The sequence below is a fragment of the Panthera onca genome, chromosome X, assembly GCF_046562875.1.
Source record: "Panthera onca isolate mPanOnc1 chromosome X, mPanOnc1 haplotype 2, whole genome shotgun sequence".
Lineage (NCBI taxonomy): Eukaryota > Metazoa > Chordata > Mammalia > Carnivora > Felidae > Panthera > Panthera onca.
In genome coordinates this window covers 26719144-26739125 of record NC_138357.1, presented here as the reverse complement: position 1 = coordinate 26739125, position 19982 = coordinate 26719144, and the positions used below count along the sequence as shown (strand labels likewise).

The 19982-nt window shown below is 37.8% G+C and overlaps 1 protein-coding gene across 1 annotated transcript in view; it reads right to left on the bottom strand.

The window, feature by feature from the left end:
- Positions 1-19982, bottom strand: part of TENM1 (teneurin transmembrane protein 1) — a 790868-nt gene that overhangs the window by 473774 nt on the left and 297112 nt on the right. The window contains exons 4-5 of the mRNA XM_081792970.1: positions 18701-18961; positions 16962-17018 (exon numbers count right to left, since the gene is read on the bottom strand). Of these exons, the coding sequence (XP_081649096.1) occupies positions 16962-17018; positions 18701-18961 (318 nt within the window). The remainder of the gene's footprint in view (positions 1-16961; positions 17019-18700; positions 18962-19982) is intronic.

Here is a 19982-nt window from a genome sequence, read left to right as displayed (position 1 = left end):
CAAAACTACTTGTTGAATGCCTACTAAGTGTTGAAAACTATTATATGAGCTTTAAAGAGTTCAGTGCACAAAACAGACAAGGATCCCAGCCCTTGTGGAAATTAAAATTCTGATGGGGGCAACAGAGAATAAACAATAATCACCATACATGGGTAAATTATATAGAAGATGATATATGCTATGAAAAGAAAAAAGAGGTTGAGCAGGTAAAAAGGTACTGGGAGTTTGGGGTTGGGGGTGAAAGTTGCAGTATTATATGGGTCTGAATAGGCCTAAGTGAGGAGGAGATAGCTGAACAAAGGTTTGAGGAGGTGTGAGAGTTAAATATGTGACAGCTGAAAGAAGACAGTTCCAAGCACAGGCAGGAATCAGCTAGAACAAAGTCCCTAAGGCAGATGTGTATTGACAAGGGTTTTTTGCTTTTTTGATTTGTTTTGGTGGGTTTTGGGTTTTTTTGTTTTTTGGGGTTTTTTTGAAGATTGACGAAGACATCAGTGTGGCTAGAACGCAGCTAACAGGGGGAAATGCAGAAGGAGGGGAGGCCAGAGAGAAAGCTAGATCATGGAGGGCATTTTGACCATTGTAAATACTTTACTCTGTGAGATGAGAAGCCCTTGCAATATTTTTAGTACACTTGACTTACATTTTAAAATGATCATTCTGTGAAGCAGAGAAGTGTTGGAAGCTGCTGAATTAGCCCAGGTGACAGATGATGGTGGCTTGGACAAAGGCGGTAGCACTGGAGTTGGTAGTAAAGGAACAGTGTTTGCTGATAGAGCAGATATAAGGTATGAAAGCAAGAGAGCTTTCAGGACGACCCCAAGGTTTTTGGCCTAAGCAAGTGGCAGAATGGAGTTTCCATCAACTGAAATGGGCTAGTCTGCAAGTGGAGCAAGTCCGGGGTAGAGGGAAGATCAGGGGGGCAGTTTTGGACAAGTGAAATCCAGGATACTCATTAGATATCCAAGTGAAATTATCAAGTAGGTAGTTGAAGTTGGATGTTGGAAGACCAGTCTCGGCTGAGATATAAATTTGGAACTCTTTGGCGTATTAGATAGCATTTTAAGCCTCAAGATTGTATGTGATCCCTGAGGGAGTGAGTGTAAATGAAGGTTCTAGGACAAAGACAACACTGGGAATTCTCCAACATTAAAGGGTCAGAAAGAAGAGAAAGAATCAGCAAATCAGATAGAGAAGTGACCACTGAGATAAGAGTAAAACTAAGCATGGTAAGCCATGCTGAAGCCATGTGAAGGAAGCCGAGCGAACGCACAAATACAGCTCGGTATGGGATACTCCCTAGTTTTATATTTCTTTTGTTTTGGTCCTTGTTTAGCAGTGGCAACCCAGGTTATAAGACATGTGGTAGAAGATAACAGTTTGGATTATTTCGCAAGATGGCCAATTTTCTCACAGTAAAAGTTATTAAGCCTTTGCACACAAGACTTATGCAGGCCACACAATTGCTCTAGCTGCAGAATTATTTCAGCAAATATGAACTTGCCAAGGAACAATGAAAATACAGGATCAGGGCACTTGTTATGATGAGCACTGGGTATTGTATGTAAGTGATGAATCACTAGATTCTACTCCTGAAATCAAAATTGAACCATATGTTAACTAACTAGAATTGAAATAAAAATTTGAAAAAAAAAAGATCAGTAGGGGTGCCTGGGTGGCTTAGTCCGTTAAGCTTCCGACTTCAGGTCATGATCTTGCGGTCAGTGGGTTCTAGCCCCACCGCCACTTCAGGCTCTGTGCTGACAGCTCAGAATCTGGAGCCTGCTTCTGACTCTGTGTCTCCCACTCTCTCTGACCCTCCCCCACTCACACTCTGTCTCTCTCACTCTCAAAAATGAGATGTTTAAAAAAAATCAGCTTTCTTAAATAAACTCGTTTTGCACTTACAAACATCAAAATGAATGAAAATTCTTTAAGTACAAATTTTCAAATGATAGTGGCCATAAAATTGAAAACAAAAAGTCAAAAATATGGACTTTGGTGAATAAGGAAATGCTATTTAAAGTCAAGCACGTAGTGTAATATCCATTTGTTCATAGAAACACAATTATGTGTACACTACTGAAATTGTTAAATGGCAAATACATGTTTTTGATCTCAAAGGAAAATAGCATGGTTTATATCACATGAAAGGTGTGAAATCTGCAGCTGTCTTTTTGTTTTAGAAGTGCTAAGTGTGTCAGACAACTTTGAAACAAAACTGCTGGTCCACTGGATTAACAATACTTCCATGACTTGCTTCCCGTGTTTAAGACAGAAACTTGAACTACAAACATAACTTCTTCAAGTAAACAAGAGTGTGCCTCTTCCACATATACAACTTGAATTTCACGTTGACAATGAGAATGATCAGGTGATCTAATAGTAATATAAAAAACAAAATATTACCCTCAGTCTAATGTATTTGTTTCTTCCTTTGTTTCTACAAAGCACACCAAAAAAGCTGTGTTATAGACATAAATCAAAAGCTAAATCTGGGGATTGCCATAAAGGGAACATTTTATAATCTTGTGCTTATAGGGAAGGGTTTTTTTTTTTTTTTTTCATTTCTTTTAAAACGCTGGAAAGAGCTCGTAAACAGCAATTATTGGTTATCTTAAAAAGTGGTCTAGGGGTGCCTCGGTGGCTCAGTTGGTTGAGCGTCCAACTCTTGATTTCGGCTCAGGTTGTGATTTCATGGTTCGTGAGATTGGGCCCCACATTGGGCTCCATGCTAAGTGTGGAGCCTGCTTGGGATTTTCTCTCTCTCTCTCCCTCTGCCCCTCTCCCCTACTCACATGTTCTCTCTCTCTAAAATTTAAAAAAAAGTGATCTAGAAAGCAAGTGACTTGGATTCCTTTCTTTCTATCATTTTCATTTTATTTAGTTTTTCATTATGTTAAATTAAAAATTTTAATAACACATAGTACAAAGTTCTAAAGGTACAAAAGAGCACGTAGGAAAACAAATCTCTCCCACCCCCGCCCCATAGTCTTCTAGTTCCCTTCCATAAATGCAGTCAGAATGATCCATTTATTGTGAATACCCCCAGAGAAATTCTATGTATATACAAGCACACATATATGTAGCTCCGTTAAAAACTACAGGTCAAGTGTAACGCGGTGGACATCAGTTTTTTAACTGGAGGCTGTGACCTATTAGTGGGTTATGAAATAAATATACTGGATCACAATTAACATTACAAAGACATGGGAATAAGATGGAATACAAAATATCAGCGTATGTGATTCATAGTAAGGGTAGGCACTGTCTTGTGAAATTTTTGTTGCTAATTTTTATTTTTATTTATATATTCATTATGAACTGGGTCACAATGTAAAAAGTTATTTCTTACTCTGAGACACAAACAAAAAAGCCACTGCTATACACAATGATACAAACTCTGTGGCTTCTGTTTAATGATGTATGTTAAAGACTATTCTATGTAGTTACACACAGATTTCGCTCATTTTGTTCGTGTTAAATTTATTAAAATTATTTAAGACATCTATAAAAGGGTATAAAGAGCAACATTATACACAGTCATATACCCCCTCCACTTAGTTTAAGAAAAAAAAATGCTACAAATAAATAAATATATATACAAATAAATATGGTGTCAATAGAGTTGAAATGCCCCTACGTAATTCTTCCTAAACCATTCCACTTCTCCTCTGATCATGTTTACCTCCTTCTTTGGAAGGCTGTAGAGTATTCCATTGCATGAATGTACCATAAATTATTCAAGGAGCCTCCTGCTGATGAACATTTTCATTGATAGCCTCGATTTTTTGATATTTCGAACAACACTACTGTGAACATCCTCTTACAGATCACTGCATACTCACTCAGTATCTGCAGGATAAACTCTGCAAAGTGAAACTGCTGAGTCAAAGGAGATAGACTTTTGTTAGATTTTGCCAAATTTCCTTTCATGGAGACTATATCTATTTATACTCCTATAACCAACATTTCATACACATTTATCAACAAAGTATATTATCAAATTTTTATTATTACCAATGTGATAGAGGTGATAAATGATAACTTATAGCTCTATTCTGCATTCCCCTTAGGAGTGAGGTTAACATTTTTATATGTTCAAGAACCATTCTCATTTCCTATTCTATAGCCTCTATCAATTGTTTTCCATTTTATTGTTGGGGCTTTTTTTTCATTGATAAAAGACAAAATTAACCCTTTGCCTCTGGATGCCACAAATGTAGCATGGCAACACTTTTGTTTGTGGCTTCTGTTTTTGTGTGCCATATCTAGAAAAGCTTCTCCTATTCCAAGGTCAGGAAAAACATTCTCCCATATTTCCTTCTAGTAGTTATTTCCACCTTTAAATTTTAATTCATCTAGAATTTATTTTGGTGTAGGGAGTGAGGTAGAGAACCAATATTATTGTTTTGCAGATAGCTACCCAATTACTCTAACACATTTTTTTTTAAAGAACTCCCGTTTTCCCTACTGATCTGACATGCCATCATTATCATGTTCTATATTCCTATCCATATTTGGGTCCATTTCTGGGTTTCCTCTTCCATTCTAACACTTTGTTTGTTGTATACTAGCACCATCCTGGTACAGTTAAAATGAACTTAAATATATTTTACTAACTGGCAAACTTACTATCACAACATTATGGTTTTTTCCCCAAATATTTTCAGAGTGTTCTCACATGTTTGTTTTTTCTCCATTTGAACATTAGAGCCAGTAAGTCAGTGTTATTACAAGGTCAATTGATATTTTTTTTTAATTTTTTTTAACATTTATTTATTTTTGAGACAGAGAGAGACAGAGCATGAACGGGGGAGGGGCAGAGAGAGAGGGAGACACAGAATCGGAAGCAGGCTCCAGGCTCTGAGCCGTCAGCCCAGAGCCCGATGCGGGGCTCGAACTCACGGACTGCGAGATCGTGACCTGAGTTGAAGTCGGACGCTTAACCAACTGAGCCACCCAGGCGCCCTAAGGTCAATTGATATTTTTATTGGAGGCATGTTAGAATTACAGATTAATTTAGGGAGAATTTTATATGCTGAGACTTACCATCCAAGAACAGGGTAAAGCTTTCCATTTTTGTTTTCTTCTACATTCCTCAATAGCATTGTAGTGTGTGTGTGCATGTGCGTGTGTGTGCGTGTGTGTGTGTGTGTGAGTGTGTGTGTGTGTCTGGCTCTTTTTACTAGTTTGTTCCTAGGCATTTTGATTGTCATCATTGCATTGTAAAACTAACAATTTATTCAACTATATTTTCTAATTGTGGTTTGTATGGAGAAAAACTATTAGTCTGGTGTGCTAAAGCTGTACCAAATTAGTTGACTTAATTCTTATTATTTGTATTAATTTACTGTTTCCTTTTCTTAGATTTTTGTAGGCATACGATTATATAACCTGCAAATAATAATTTACTTCTTTGCTTCTAATTGTACTCCTCATTTCTCTCTCTTTTCTGATGGTGACAGTTGCGATCTTCATAATAGGTTTAAAGTAGTTGGTGAAAGTGGACATCCTTGTTTTGTAGGGCTTCCTCACTTAGAATAAAATGGGGTTTTGTGATTTTACATGACATCATGCTACAGAATTATATATATATATGTTTCAAATTATAATTATATAATTATGTTTGTTGGTATATTTAATTATATATAATTATTGTATAACTATATTATATATTATAATTGTTTATAATTATACTATAGTACATAATTATAGATATATCATATATAATTACAATGTAGTAATTATAATATTAAATGCCACAGAATTGTATCTAAGAAATTAGTTTTAGGGGTCCCTGGGTGGCTCAGTCTTTTAAGCGTCCAGCTCTTGATATTGGCTCAGGTTGTGAATTTGCTACTGCGGGATCAGGCAACACATTGGGCTGTGTGCTGAGCAGAGCCCGCTTGGGATTCTCTCTCTCTCTCTGCCCCTCCTGCAGTCTCTGTCTCTCTCAAAATAAATAAATAAACTTAAAAAAAGAAATAAACTTAAGAAAAAGGACATGAGTTTTACATAAATATGTACATATATTTAAATAAGAATATCAAAAATTGATGATCAGCAGTATAGTATAGTGGTTAAATTCCAGGGTTTGGAATCAGATTGCCTGGGTTTGAAGTTTGGCTTTACCACTTACTAGCTAAATGACTTTATTTATCTTCATTGTGCCTTGGTTTCTATGTATGTAAATGGGGATATTATTAGTACCTAAGTCATGGATTGGTTGTGAGAAATAAATCCATTAATATCTGTAAAATAGTTAGAACACTGTCTGCAGCGAGTAACTACTATGTGTTTGTTAAATACAACTCTGGATTTTATCAAATGCCTTTTTAGCATCTAAGCAATTTTTCATATGGTTTATCTATTCATATAGTAAATTAGAGTAACAGATTTCCTATTATTAAACCATCCTTGCATTCCTAGTGTGAACTGCACTCATAGTGTATTATTCTTTTACTCTATTGCTGGACCTTGTTTGCCAGTATTTTATTTAAGAAGTTTGCATCAAGGGGCACCTGGGTGGCTCAGTCGAGTAAGCAACCGACTTTGGGTCAGGCCATGATCTCATGGTTCGTGAGTTCGAGCCCCGCATCGGGGTCTGTGCTCAGAACCTGGAGCCTGCTTCAGATTCTGTGTCTCCCCCTCTCTCTGCCCCTCCCCTGCTTGCTCTCCTCTCTCTCAAAAATAAATAAACATTAAAAAATTTTTTAAAAAGAAGTTTACCTCAAATATTCATAACTACAATTGGTTTGTAGATTTATTTTGTGATTTCTTTCTCTGCTTTAGATCTCAAATCTTTTCTTGTTTCCAAAAAAATTTTAAAGATTTGGAAGCTTTCACTTTTGTTACGCTCTGAAAATACTTAAGGAGCACTGAAATGATATGTTTCTTAAAAGATTGGCAGATTTTGCCTATGAAACTATTTCTGCTACTTTTTTTGGTTTGAGCAGTTCTTTGGTAATTTTATTTCTATATAAATTAGAAAGTTTAGATTTTCTTTATCATCCAAGGCCAGTTTTGGGCATTTGTATTTTTCCTATAAAATTATCCACTCCACCCAGGTTTTCAAGTGTATCTTCAAAGAGGTGCACAAAGTAGTTTCTTAAGAGTCTTTCAACTTCCTCTTTATCTATAGTTATTATGACATGCTTATGTTTATCTTCTCCTCTATTCTGGATTATCTATTTTATTGCCCCCCATGAAATGACTTAGATTTATATGTATTTAGTTCTAGATTTCTAATGACATATAATTTGAAAAATCAGTTCAACTAACAAATGAGGAATGTCATTAGAAAAAAAAAAAGGAGATGATAAAAGGTTCAATTCCAGCATCAGTAAGTGACATGTAATATAAAATACATAATTTCATTTTTTTTAACTTTCAATGAATAATTAGCAAAAAATCTTTTAAAGTAAATCATCTAGTATAAGTGAGGGAAAAATGAAATTGCCACTTTCATGCTTTGTTAATGGGGGTATGAATTCAGAAATAATTTCATACATATCTTGGGCCTTAATGTAAACATTATTGAACCCAGTTATTTTCTTTGTAGACATCTATTGTAAGGAAGGAATCGGCACCAGACCAAAGGTTTGATCACAAAGATGTCTATTGTAACATTTTTATGGTAGAGAAATACTAGAAATGTTAGTATCCAAAAACAAGGTATAGTTAACAATGAACATTGGCTTCAACTTAAATTTCCCAGCTGCGTTCACACCTAACAAGAGAGTCAGCTTGTCCTCTGAAGCTTTGAAGCCAGGCAATGACTTCTCCTCTGGAGCTATGAAAAAGTCCTAGATGCTGTCTTCTTCTGACAGAAGGCTGTTTTGTCTACATTGCTAATCTGCTATTTGGTGCAGCAGCCTTCACTGACGATCTAAGCTAGATGTTCTGGACAACCTGCTGCAGCTTCTACATCAACACTTGCTACTACTTCACCTTACACTTTTATGCTATAAAGATGGCTTCTTTCCTTACCTCGTGACCCAACTTCTGCTAGCTCCAGACTTTCCTTCTTCAGCTTCCTCACCTCTCTCAGCCTTCACAGAACTGAAGAGAGTTAGGGTCTTGCTCTGCATCAGATTTTGGCTTAAGGGAATGTTGTCTGATCTTTTCTCCAGACCATTAAAACTTTCTCCCTATCAGCAATAAGGTTGTTTTGCTTTCTTATCATTTATATGTTCACTGGAGTAGCACTTTTAATTTCTTCCCAGAACTTTTCCTTTACATTCACAACTTGGCCAACTGGTGCAAGAGGCCTAGCTTTCAGCTTTCAGTGTTCAACATGCCTTCCTCACGAAGCTTAGTTATTTCTTGCTTTTTGACTTAAATGAGAGATGTGATACTCTTCCTATCACTTGAACACTTAGATGCCATTGTAGATTATTAATTGTGCTAATTTCAATACTGTTGCATCCTGAGGAATTGGGCAGCTGGAAGAGAGGGAGAAAGATGGCATAATGGCCATTCAGTGGAGCAGTCAGAAGACACAACATCTGATTAAGTTCACCGTGGCTTGTGGTGCCCCCAAATAATTACAACAGTAATATCAAATGTCACTGATTACAGATCACCATTGCAAATATAATAATAATGAAAAAGGTTGAAATATTGCACCAAAATGTGACACAGATATACAAAGTGAGCAATGCTGTTGAAAAAAATGGTGCTGATAGACTTGCTCGAAGCAGGGTTGCCACAAACCTCCAATTTGTACCAAACGTGGTATCTATGAAGCACAACAAAACAAGGTATGCCTGTACTGTCATTTATTTCTAGTGAGGATATGCTCAACCATATTTTTTCTTACACTGTCTAACCTCTTAAAAAATCTATTCATAAGCTAATTCTATAAGCACAGTAACTCATTTTGGCTTCTTACTCATTATTTAATGTACTAAAGAAGTTAATGATTAAACAATATATCAATTACAGGGCCGCCAGGGTGGCTCAGTCGGTTGAGCATCTGCCTCTTGATTTAGGCTCAGGTCATGATCCCAGGGCTGTGGGATCCAGCCCCACATCAGGCTCCACGCTGAGAATGGAGCCTGCTTAAGATTCTCTCTCCCTCTGCCCCTCTCCCCTACTCATGCTCTCTCTCTAAAAATAATAATAAAAATAAGATCAATTACAAAGACTAAGTAAATAACTCTAATTTATTTTCATGTCTATATTATTCGTACTATATTTAACTTCTTTTACATTCAAGTTTGATTTCATGTAAATATATCTATGATGCATACTATATGTATATATACTGTACATTTAGATTTATTATTTGTATGTGGATACTTAGATTTGAATTCAAAATTAAAATAACTTTTCAAGCAGCTTATTTTTAGAATTGGGGACATTATAACGTTGTTGATAACTAACTATATCTCTATCTACCTACCATCTATCTATCTATATATACTTCCATAAGTCATAAAGTATAGATGATTGAATTTGACCACTTAAAAATATAAAGCTCTATACCACACACACAGACACAGGCACGTCTTATGGACCTATTTCAAAAGGCAAATGAAAAAACTAAGAAGCATGCATAGTATGTGACACCAAGGATTTTTAACCTTAATATATGAAGTTTCTTGAAAAATAGTAAGAAATACAAAAATTCAAATACAAAAATGGAAGAAGGATGTCAAGAGACAATTCAGAACAAAAGAAATGCAAATGGTCCATTAACATATAAAAAGATGCCCAAGCTCACTCATAAATAAAATGCAAAATAATAGCTCCAAAAGATACCATATTTCTTCTAGCAGATTGGATATTAGAAATCTTTTGTCAAGGGTGCTCAGTCGGTTAAGCATACGACTTTGGCTCAGGTCATGATCTCACAGTTCCTGAGCCCTGTGTCAGGCTCTGTGTTGACAACTCAGAGCCTGGAGTCTGCTTCAGATTCTGTGTCTCCCTCTCTCCCTGCCCCTCCTCCGCTGGCACTCTGTCTCTCTCTCCCTCTCTCTCCAGAATAAATAAACATTAAACAAAAAGAAAGAAATCTTTTGTCATTGTCAGTATTGACAAAGATAGGGGAAAACAGGTGCATTAGTAGGAAGATAATTGGTTGTTTAAGGGGGAAATTTAGCAATATCTATAAAAAATGCTAAATGTACATGTCCTTGACCCATCATTTCCACTTCTAAGAAATTATTCAACAGGTGTGCAAAAAGACGTGTACATAGATTTTAGTGCAGCACTGGTTTTAATAACAAAGCATTGGAAATCTACGTGTCCACAAATAAGGGAATGGATTAAATAAAAAATGATACAGAAACAGAATACTATGCAACCATTAAAAAGAGCAAGACAGATCTATACTACAAATATGGGAGAATATCCAAGGTAGAATATTAACTAGAAGAAGTTATTAGACTTTCTATAGGATGTTATCCCTTTTGTACATGTACAGAACATTTGGGGAATGATACATAATACAATGTTAACACTGGCCGTCTCTTAAGAGTGGCACCTAAAGTGTAAGAGGGAGAGGGACTTTTCACTTTAAACCTGTTTTTATGATTTTAATTTTTATACCATCTGCTGATATTACTTTAATACTAAAAAAAATACTAGTTAAAATAACCTACAAAAAAAAAAAAGAAAACATGAGCTTGGTAGATCTAACTTTATAATGGCTTGAATTTCAATAACATCAAAATTGTTTTCAATTGTAAGAGTATCACAGTCACCACAGAAGTGTCTCACCCACATATAAAGTAATCTCAATGACTTACACACTTCCTCTGATCATGTAACATCTCCAAAGGAGCCATTACAAAGTCAACTGCACTGTCTTATACATGCCTAATGGGTCCAACAGAGCCATTAGGATGTCAGTTATATGGCAGGGCTCCTGCCAAAGCTATTACCAAGCCATTGCATTGTTTCACACACTTCCTTTGACATTCAGATGGTTCCCGAGGAACTGTTATCATTGCTATGGAAGTGTCCTGTATAACTTACATTACCAGGGGAAAACACAAAAGCAAAGGAAAGAAATGTAAAACAAACAAACAAATTCCCTCCATTAAGTGCACATGAATGGCCCCACGTGGTCAAATATCAGAAGGAATGGCTCCTAATTTGGGTGTAACTATTACATGTCATTCAAGAAACCCAGGTGTTAGGCTAGCTCTTTTTTTTCACAACCCCTGCTGTTCCAAAGAAGCAATTTCAGGTGTAAGAACAACATATACATGGCTATGATGCTATGGTGTTTATTAGTAGCACGTGGTATATTACCAGGTTTCTGTGATATGCAGTGCAGGAACAATAGGGAGTAGTACTGATGGATTTTTTTTTTTTTTACTATTATGGGATTATATCAGATAATCCTTTACCTGTAAAGTTCCTGAGCAGCATATAGGGAGCTCAGCTGCCCAACACTCATGGAAATCAACAGGGCTTCTGGGTGGCTGAAACCCCAGCTCTACCTTAAGGGGCTACTACCACGACACAGAAAACCAATGGTACAAGTTAACCCTCAGCCAGGTCTGAAGTACTTCATTGAATTTCTCCTCACAGTCTTCTATACTTAGCAGAACAAGATTGTTGGCTACGAGAAGGATGTGTTATTTAAGGTAAAACGAGTGCATAGCATTTTACCCAGTTCAAAATGAAGAGAAAGTAGGCTGGACTCTGCTAGGCTAGAGTTTCCTGGGGTACAAGATGTTTCAGAAGTCAGGTGTATAACTGGCTAATCCTTGCTAAGAGAGCCTTCGCCTGATCGCATCTACCCCACCATACCTGCATAATATCACTTTCTGAGTGATAGATATCAACAGCAACTAACTTTGCTGGCATTTAATATATGACAGGTACACTGTCAAGAGCTATATATTCATTTTCTCATTTAATCCTCCTCACACACCAAACAACTTCACAGGTAATGTTTCCACTTGACAGAGAAGGAAATGAAGGCTTGGAGAGCTTTAGCTACCTGTTCAAGGACACACAGCAGGTAAATGGCAGAACCAGGGCACAAACCTAAGTCTATCTTATATCACAGACCATGTTCTTAACCACACACTCTATAGAGAACATCATTTATTTAGACTGCATTAATATAACCAATTTTACTGTAATAATTGGTTTCAGATCACTTGTGCTCTCGTAGCAAGCTGCACATACATCTTTATCACAGTACTAACTAGACTGTATTAAAATTGGCTCCTTCTTCTTCTCCTAACAGACCTCTTTGGGTATATATGCCCACTTGACTTGGACTGCCCTGCATTGAGAACTGCTCCAAGGATCCAATGGGTGGGTTACCACAAAGCAACATTTGTATTACTGACCTCACTCCCTGGTTGTAACTGATGGGACCAGTGGTAGAGAGCTGACTCAAGCTGGGAAAATTATTCTGTCTCCTTGGAATTTAGAAATGGCACTAAAAAATATCTGGTTAATTGCAACTGCTTTCCCGAACAGAAAAAATATAAACTGAGGAATTATAGGAAGCTTTATGCCTGCCTTACAAATGGAGATTTAGAGAAAGTCAACTTTCAGAGGTAGGACTGAAGGAACTGGATTCAGAAGCAAGAGGCAAAGTCCAGGCAATTCTTCTGATCTGATTCCTGCTGTCGAGCCACTCACTTGCACTGGTCCCATGAAGCATTCTCGTGCCCTTTCAAATAAATGTGATTTTTTGTTTAAGCCGCCTCAAGTTGGTTTCTGTTACCTGTTACCTGCAATAACAGTAGTAAATAATAATGAACAACCCTAACTAATAGGGCACCAATCTCTCCCACTATACTGTAAATTCTCAGAGGTTGGGGAATGTACACTGGTCATCTTTCATATATGCCCAGTCTCCAATACAGAGCCCAGCAGAGAGCAGGCGCTCAATAAATATTGATTGCATAGAAATATCATTTATGAACAGCTATATAATTTTATATATAAATAGCTATACTATTCTTATTTATTTAAATAAATTTATTTCAACTCCTTTAAATAATTTCTTCACAATTTGCAGATCTTCCTCGACTTACAATGGGGTTATGTCCTGATACATCCACCATAAGTTGAAAATACCGTAGATCGAAACTGCATGTCACAATACGGCCTAACCTACCGAACACCAGAGCTTACCCTAGCCTACCTTAAACATGCTCAGAACACTCACGTTAGCCAACTGTTGGGCAAAATCATGTCAAACAAAGCCTATTTTATAATAAAGCGTTGAACGTCTCATGTAACTTACTGACTACTGTACTGAAAGTGCAAAATAGAATGGTCGTGCGGGGACAGAATGGGTGTAAGTGTCTCGGGGGTTTACCTTCGCGATCGCGTGGCCAACCGCGAGCTCCAGTTCCCAGTGCCCAGCATCGCGAGAGAATTGTACTGCGTACCGCCGCCCCAGGAAAAGATCAAAATCCAAACTCAAAATACAGTTTCTACTGAATGAGTACTGCCTTCTCACACCATGAAGTCGAAAACATGTAAATCGAACCATCGTAAGTCAGGGACCATCTGTATACTCTATGAGTTACAGGTTAAAAATGCTTTTTCTCTGTTTCTCTCCATGTAGCTTCTTGAGATGCAATTTAATCTTCACTTTTTATAATCCAACTGCTTCGTTTAGGCCATCTGTGAAACACACATTCTTGGAAATTGATTGTCCAAATTTAGCTGTCCATATAGCATATTCCTCCAGTCTCAGGTAGAGGCAGATGTAATTAGGAGCGATACCTTAATCACTGAGGTTCATGCTCAAATAGGATTGCCAAATCCTTGTAGGAAATGCCCACCGGATCACGGGTCAGAGGCAGGGTTGTGTGTTAGATGATCAGAGGTCTGACCCACTGCAGCATTTCTATGCTTGTAAGATCAGAGAAGATCTACAAAAATATATTGTCTCTCAGTTTTAACTTTTTTCCTCAGAGCAACGAACAGAGATGTAGGTAGTAGGTGAAATGGGAGTGGCGAAAGGGTAAAATGAATAAAGCAGTCTGACTGATATCAAAGTGTCCTGCTCCCAGGCCTCACGATGAAGCTAACTTGAGTAAATGTGCATTTTTCCTAAACAGGCCAGGAAGCACCAACAGACAACAAAGGATTTACTAAGGACAAAGTTGAGGGATTGGGAACAAACTCCAACAGTGTTCCGATTGGCCTGAGAAAGCTGAGAAATCCGGATCCCCCCCGCCCCCCGTTACCTGATGTTCTCCCTCCCCTGCACTTCAGGCAGCCCAGTCCAAGTGTTTCCGTGCTGAAAGGTATGGTGATTTATTTTAATTCTTCATAGGTTATAGCATGTCGGAGACTTAAATTCAATGAAGGGTAGCCACATAGGATTTATGAAAATGAGAAAAAATAAATATTTTGAAAGGCTTCACCAATTAATGAAATGAAAGAACCAAGCCCTTATAGATATGATTTTGAAACCAGAAGGAGAAAATCCAAGTCATAATCTAGGATGGAGAGAATTGAAAGCATCCTTGAAATCGTGTCTCAGAATCTTTCTCAGTTGAGTAACTCAGCCAAATTAACAATTTCCTCTATCTTCCTTTTCTCCCACATGTACAGGAGTGAAGCTTAAATCATCTTAAACTGGTCCATATTATGCCCACTGCCTCATTATTAATCTAAAAATCAGAATGTATAGAAAGACAGAAACAAAACAAAGCGTCACCAACACTAACTGAGGCACAGGGATGGGGTGGCATGGAGTGTGAGACAGTAACATATATAAATCCTAAAAATTTTACACCATTTCACTCATTTCAAATATGGTATATCTAACGTCATGGGGCGCCTGGGTGGCTCAGCCGGTTAAGCGTCCGACTTCGGCTCAGGTCATGATCTCACAGTTGGTGGGTTCGAGCCCTGCGTCGGGCTCTGTGCTGACAGCTCAGAGCCTGGAGCCTACTTCAGATTCTGGGTCTCCCTCTCTCTGCCCCTCCCGCACTTGCACTCTGTCTCTGTATGTCTCAAAAACAAATAAACATTAAATAAATAAATAAATAAATAAATAAATAAATAAATAAAGTCAGATTAATGAAATAGATGCCCTGATAGGTTTCATTCCATGAATGGAGATCAATGGGAAATAAATAGCAACATCTGCACACAAACATCAAGTTCAATTCACTGAAAACAACTATTTCTCCAAATTAATATGCTTTTAGAAAAGCCATTTATACTCTCATCTTAACTCAAACCTTCTCTGTGAGAACCTTTGTAAATGCTCAAGACCGATCAGTCCTGGTTGTCACTGATTGAAAATTTATAGAATCCAAATTGGTGAAATCATACTGGAGGTCATAAATAAGATTCTAAATTGTATACTCTTTATTGAAAAGTAGGAGTCAGATTAAGACTTACAGAACTCACACTGAGCAGGAGAAAGTTGTTGAGCCAAGGAAGGAAAGGAATATATAGAAAATAATCAGTTGAATTTAGCTAGCTGGTTTCTGAACTGCTATTTTAACTCTTCTTCCTATGTAAAATGTGGATAACAACAGAATCTACTTTGCAGAGTGATCATGAGGATGGTGTGAGATAAAGATATTAAAAGTGTTATTTGGAAATAGTGAGATGCTGAACATTCATATTGTACTTCATGTTACAAATACTATTCTAAATCATTACCTACATTAATTTATTCAATAGTCACAAAATCCTTGTGGTCAACGTTAATATTATCCTTCTTTTATAGATGATGAAATTCGGGCACAGAAACTTTATATATAACTTTCCCAAGGTCACACAGCTGGGATTTAAACCTAGGCTCTCTGGCTCCACAGTCCAAACTTTTAATCACTATGCTCTACTGCCTCTCAAAAGTTGAAATCATTCTTGGAGGTCCATATTGGGCCAACAGAGACTTGCAATAAGGACTAGTTTTTAGCAGACTGGATCATCGGTTTTCCTTGGCAACCCAGCCCGATTCTGTGATACCCCATCCAGTTCCTAAAATAAGATGTAAGGAAAATAAACCTATAAAAGAAAACAAAAAGGATGCATGTCCTTCACTCCTGAGTCTTCCAACTCTGTCTCAGTAGACAGTATTACACGATCAAGGTAGATAGATGGTTGATTAGACTGAGGGCCAAATGAAACTGAACAGTTTCATTTCTGAAAGTCCCTAACACATCCATGGGATAAGGCACAGTAATACAGTCTGGTGGCTCACCTCGGTAAGCAGTTCTTGTGATGGGGCTAGGAGAGGATAATGTGCATTTTGGTAAAGCTCATGCTGATGTATCTTTCCTCTGATCGTTTGCCCCCACCACCTCCCCATTTTGAGTCATTGCCCAGTGGTCAGACCCCGTGCCCTCCAAAAGTCTGATTTTCATCAAAATCATTTATAAATATTGCTTTCAGTATCCCTTGGGAAAAGAGGCAAAGCCTAATGAGCACAATGAAGACAAAGGTAAAAGGACACCAATGTCCCCTCACTGAAAAATGACACAGTGTAAACACAGGTTTACAGAGAAGAATGAACACCAGTTCTTTCACTGAAGGCGTTATTTATAATTGATGACATGGCTATAGCAGGCTTCTAAACCCAAGCCAGAGCATCTGAAGGCAAGGACCAAAGCCATTTGCTAGGAGGCACTGTAAAGTCATGACAATATCTCAAATTAATGACTAGAGCCATGCAAAAAATCAGAGATAACGTAGGAAGTCATGAGGCCAAACCCAATCCAACTTGATTTAAATCTACACCCCCATGCTAAATCAACGCTTCCCTACCCCACTTTAAATACTGCATGGTCCTTTTCCCCAGCTCCTGACTCACCTCTTCTTCACCACCAACATACATACATGAAGTTTTCCAGAGGAAAGCAAACCAATAAGCAGCCAATGAACTTGTCTTTGACAGGTCAGTTAATCACCTCTGTGTGTTGTTTGTCAGAGGGGCAGGGTTCCACTCTGTGGGGTGGGTGTCAGGCAAAATAATCTGCGGTCAAATATTGGCAAACACTTACCTTGAGTAGACCCAGCTTGAGCCTCCAGGTCACAACAAACAGGAGAGAACTTAAAACCTGTAATATTAAACATTTTATGAATTAATCCTTATCCAAGTCACCTGGGAATCCTCAATCTTTAACCCCTACCCTTCATCCAATAGTATATTTTAAGTAACAGATTCAATGAACTATGATTCACATACCATAATGTTCACCCTCTTATAAAGTGTACAACTCAGTGGATTTTGGTATTTTCACAGAGCTCTACAACCATCACCAATATATAATTCCAGAATCATTTAATCACTCCGAAAGAAACCCCATACTTAGGATCTTGTAGGAGTGGAAAACTGGTTGAAACCCATGGCGAAACTTCTTTTATTTTAATGTTTCAATCCAGTGAACTAGCTATAACTTCATATGTCAGGAGTGAGATGAGGGAGGACGGGAAGTCTCAGCAATGCAGGAGACCATCTAGCACCCTTTTTACATATATTTGGTCATTATTTTTTCTGTTTCACAGCTGTAGCCCAGAAAACTTTAGAGAGCAGTCCAAGGTCACATCATTTCCATCCTAGTGCTCTTTCACTTGCATATGACTGCGCACACATCGATCATCTACGCTCTCCTCTCATTTCCAAAATTCACCTCCTACACTCTTGGCCAAAGCCAGCAATATATACATATGTACCTGACACTAGACTAAAAAACAAAAACAAAAAACAAAAACCAAGAAACACAAAAAAACCAAGACCCAAAGGATACTTGGTGATATTACAAAACATTATGGCCTATCATTAAGGAAATGATAATCTAACTAGTAGGCAAACGGCCATTCCTGATTATATCATTGTGGGCAGGGTCCCCTGTGGGCTGAACCAGGAAGAAGAAGGCAGAATAGAAGAAAGCTGTAGGTATAGGGCTGGCGGCTGCCTCTCTGCCACCTGAGAAATTACTAATTAGCCACTGCTAACGGAGCAGGCCTGTGGTCATGGGGATGGGACCTATGAAATTTAGACAAACAGAATGATGAAGAGCCTAGATTAGTGTGTTTAATAAGCATTAATGTGCTTTCTTATGAAAGGGTTCTGTTCTTCAGTAGAGACAGGGAGCAGAAATAAATTAACCTCTATGCAACAAATCAAAATGATAAAACTTTTCTGCTTCTAAAAGTTGTAAGAAAACAATATGTAATTGAGACTTAATGATATTGCTACTATTACTTGCCATCTGGCAAATGGCTAAAAATTAATTTACCTTCTGGGTTTTTTTTTTTTTTATCATTTCGGTCTAACTTGGTTAATTTGGATCTGTCTATACACTTGACAGTTTAATCTGAATTAAAATAGAAAGCCCATACAGAATATGCTTGCTATACAGTTGTTCATCTCATTGTTCATATATTGATATAAAGCCCAAATGCATGAAATGTACTTTCCATAATAAATACCACTAGTATTACACTGGAAAATAAAGACGGAAATAAAAGGTGAGTAATAAATAAGACATGCACAATACTGCTGACCGCATGAGATTATTTCCCTCGGGGGAATCACCAGGAATAAAAAGCATTTTATCTATCATTATAAATAAATGTGTCTATTTGCCAGATACTTAGGTACATGCCTTGTCCACGGGAACCCACTATCCCGCATACGAAATGAAAGATAGGAAGACACAGGGAAGGAAAACAAATCAAAGGCTAAAAACTGCATTCACTCTGGGTTTTACTTAAACAGTATAGATCGTTCTATTACCATTCTCCCCATCCGACTTCCTCTCGTGGTCCGTGTCGGTCAAGGACAACGCGGAGTTGGCCCGGCTGGACAGACAGGAGCTGTGTTCTGATTTCATCCCCCTTATCCACATTCTCAGAGCGTGGTCAGGTGAGACAGCACCTTCGGTCTCCGTGTCCACATCAGACCCCATCTCTAGCTGGTAGCCGTGCCGAGAAACGCCGTGCATGTCTGTCTGGTAGCCAGAGCACAGAGTGTGAGGAGTTTCACAGAATTCCATCTCTGAGAAGAAACAAAGTTCAGAGAAAAAAGTTGAGAAACAGTAAGAAATACCCACGAAAATTCTACTTTCTGTCCTCACACCCACCCCCCCCCCCTTGCTAGTAATTATGTGGTTTTGCAAAGTTAGAATTCTGGCCTTTTTATTTATGGTAGCTAGGATTCTATGCTTATTTTGCACTTCTGTGGCTTAAAATTATGCTCCTGTTGATTCTTACAAGGCTCTGGAAAAAGCATGCCCAAAATAGCTTTATAGCTACAATTTTAGGTTGCACAAAATGTAATGAAATAAGTGAGTGTAGAGGAGTATAACGCGTAGAAAGCTGTCCTTTAAGAGATATTTCGCTTCCAGGAAGAATATATATGATCTGTAGAGCACACCTATGCTTAAAATAGTAAAATTATCAGCTTTTCTAAGTATTTCATACACATTAGACTTAAGAGTAAATAATTCAATGTGAAAAATCTGGGCGAAAACATTACATTTAAATATACTTCTCTAAAGTACGTTTCTCAAAATGCATTAGTCTGCCACCGAAATTCTGGGTACTTAATATCATTATTTCCCATCGTCTCCAAAGGAGTCTGAGGCCCACTTGATGCTAATGATTCTGACTCAGTCGTTCTTTGAACCAATTCATTAAAAATATTCAATTGTGTATCATGCATCAGCGGTGCTCAGGGTTTGGATTTTCCCTCTCCCTGCCCCTACCTCGAGCCTTAGATCCAAAAAGTGTTTAGGATGGTAGAGATGGTGTAATGAATCCTCTCTTTTTACAGTTGAGGAAAATAAGGTCCAGAGGATAGGCATCATTTGTCTATCGCCCATGTCAGAGAGCAACAGATCCCTTTTTCCTGAAACACCCTTCTGCGTGTGGTTTCTGCTAGACACCAATAAAGCCCCATCCACTCACTGCATGAATATCAGGCATTCAGTCTTACAGTCAATTTTGCATTCAATTATGGCAAGGTGTCAAAAAGGGGAAAGGATGCTTTAACGGTCCCTAATAAGTTAATGAAAAAT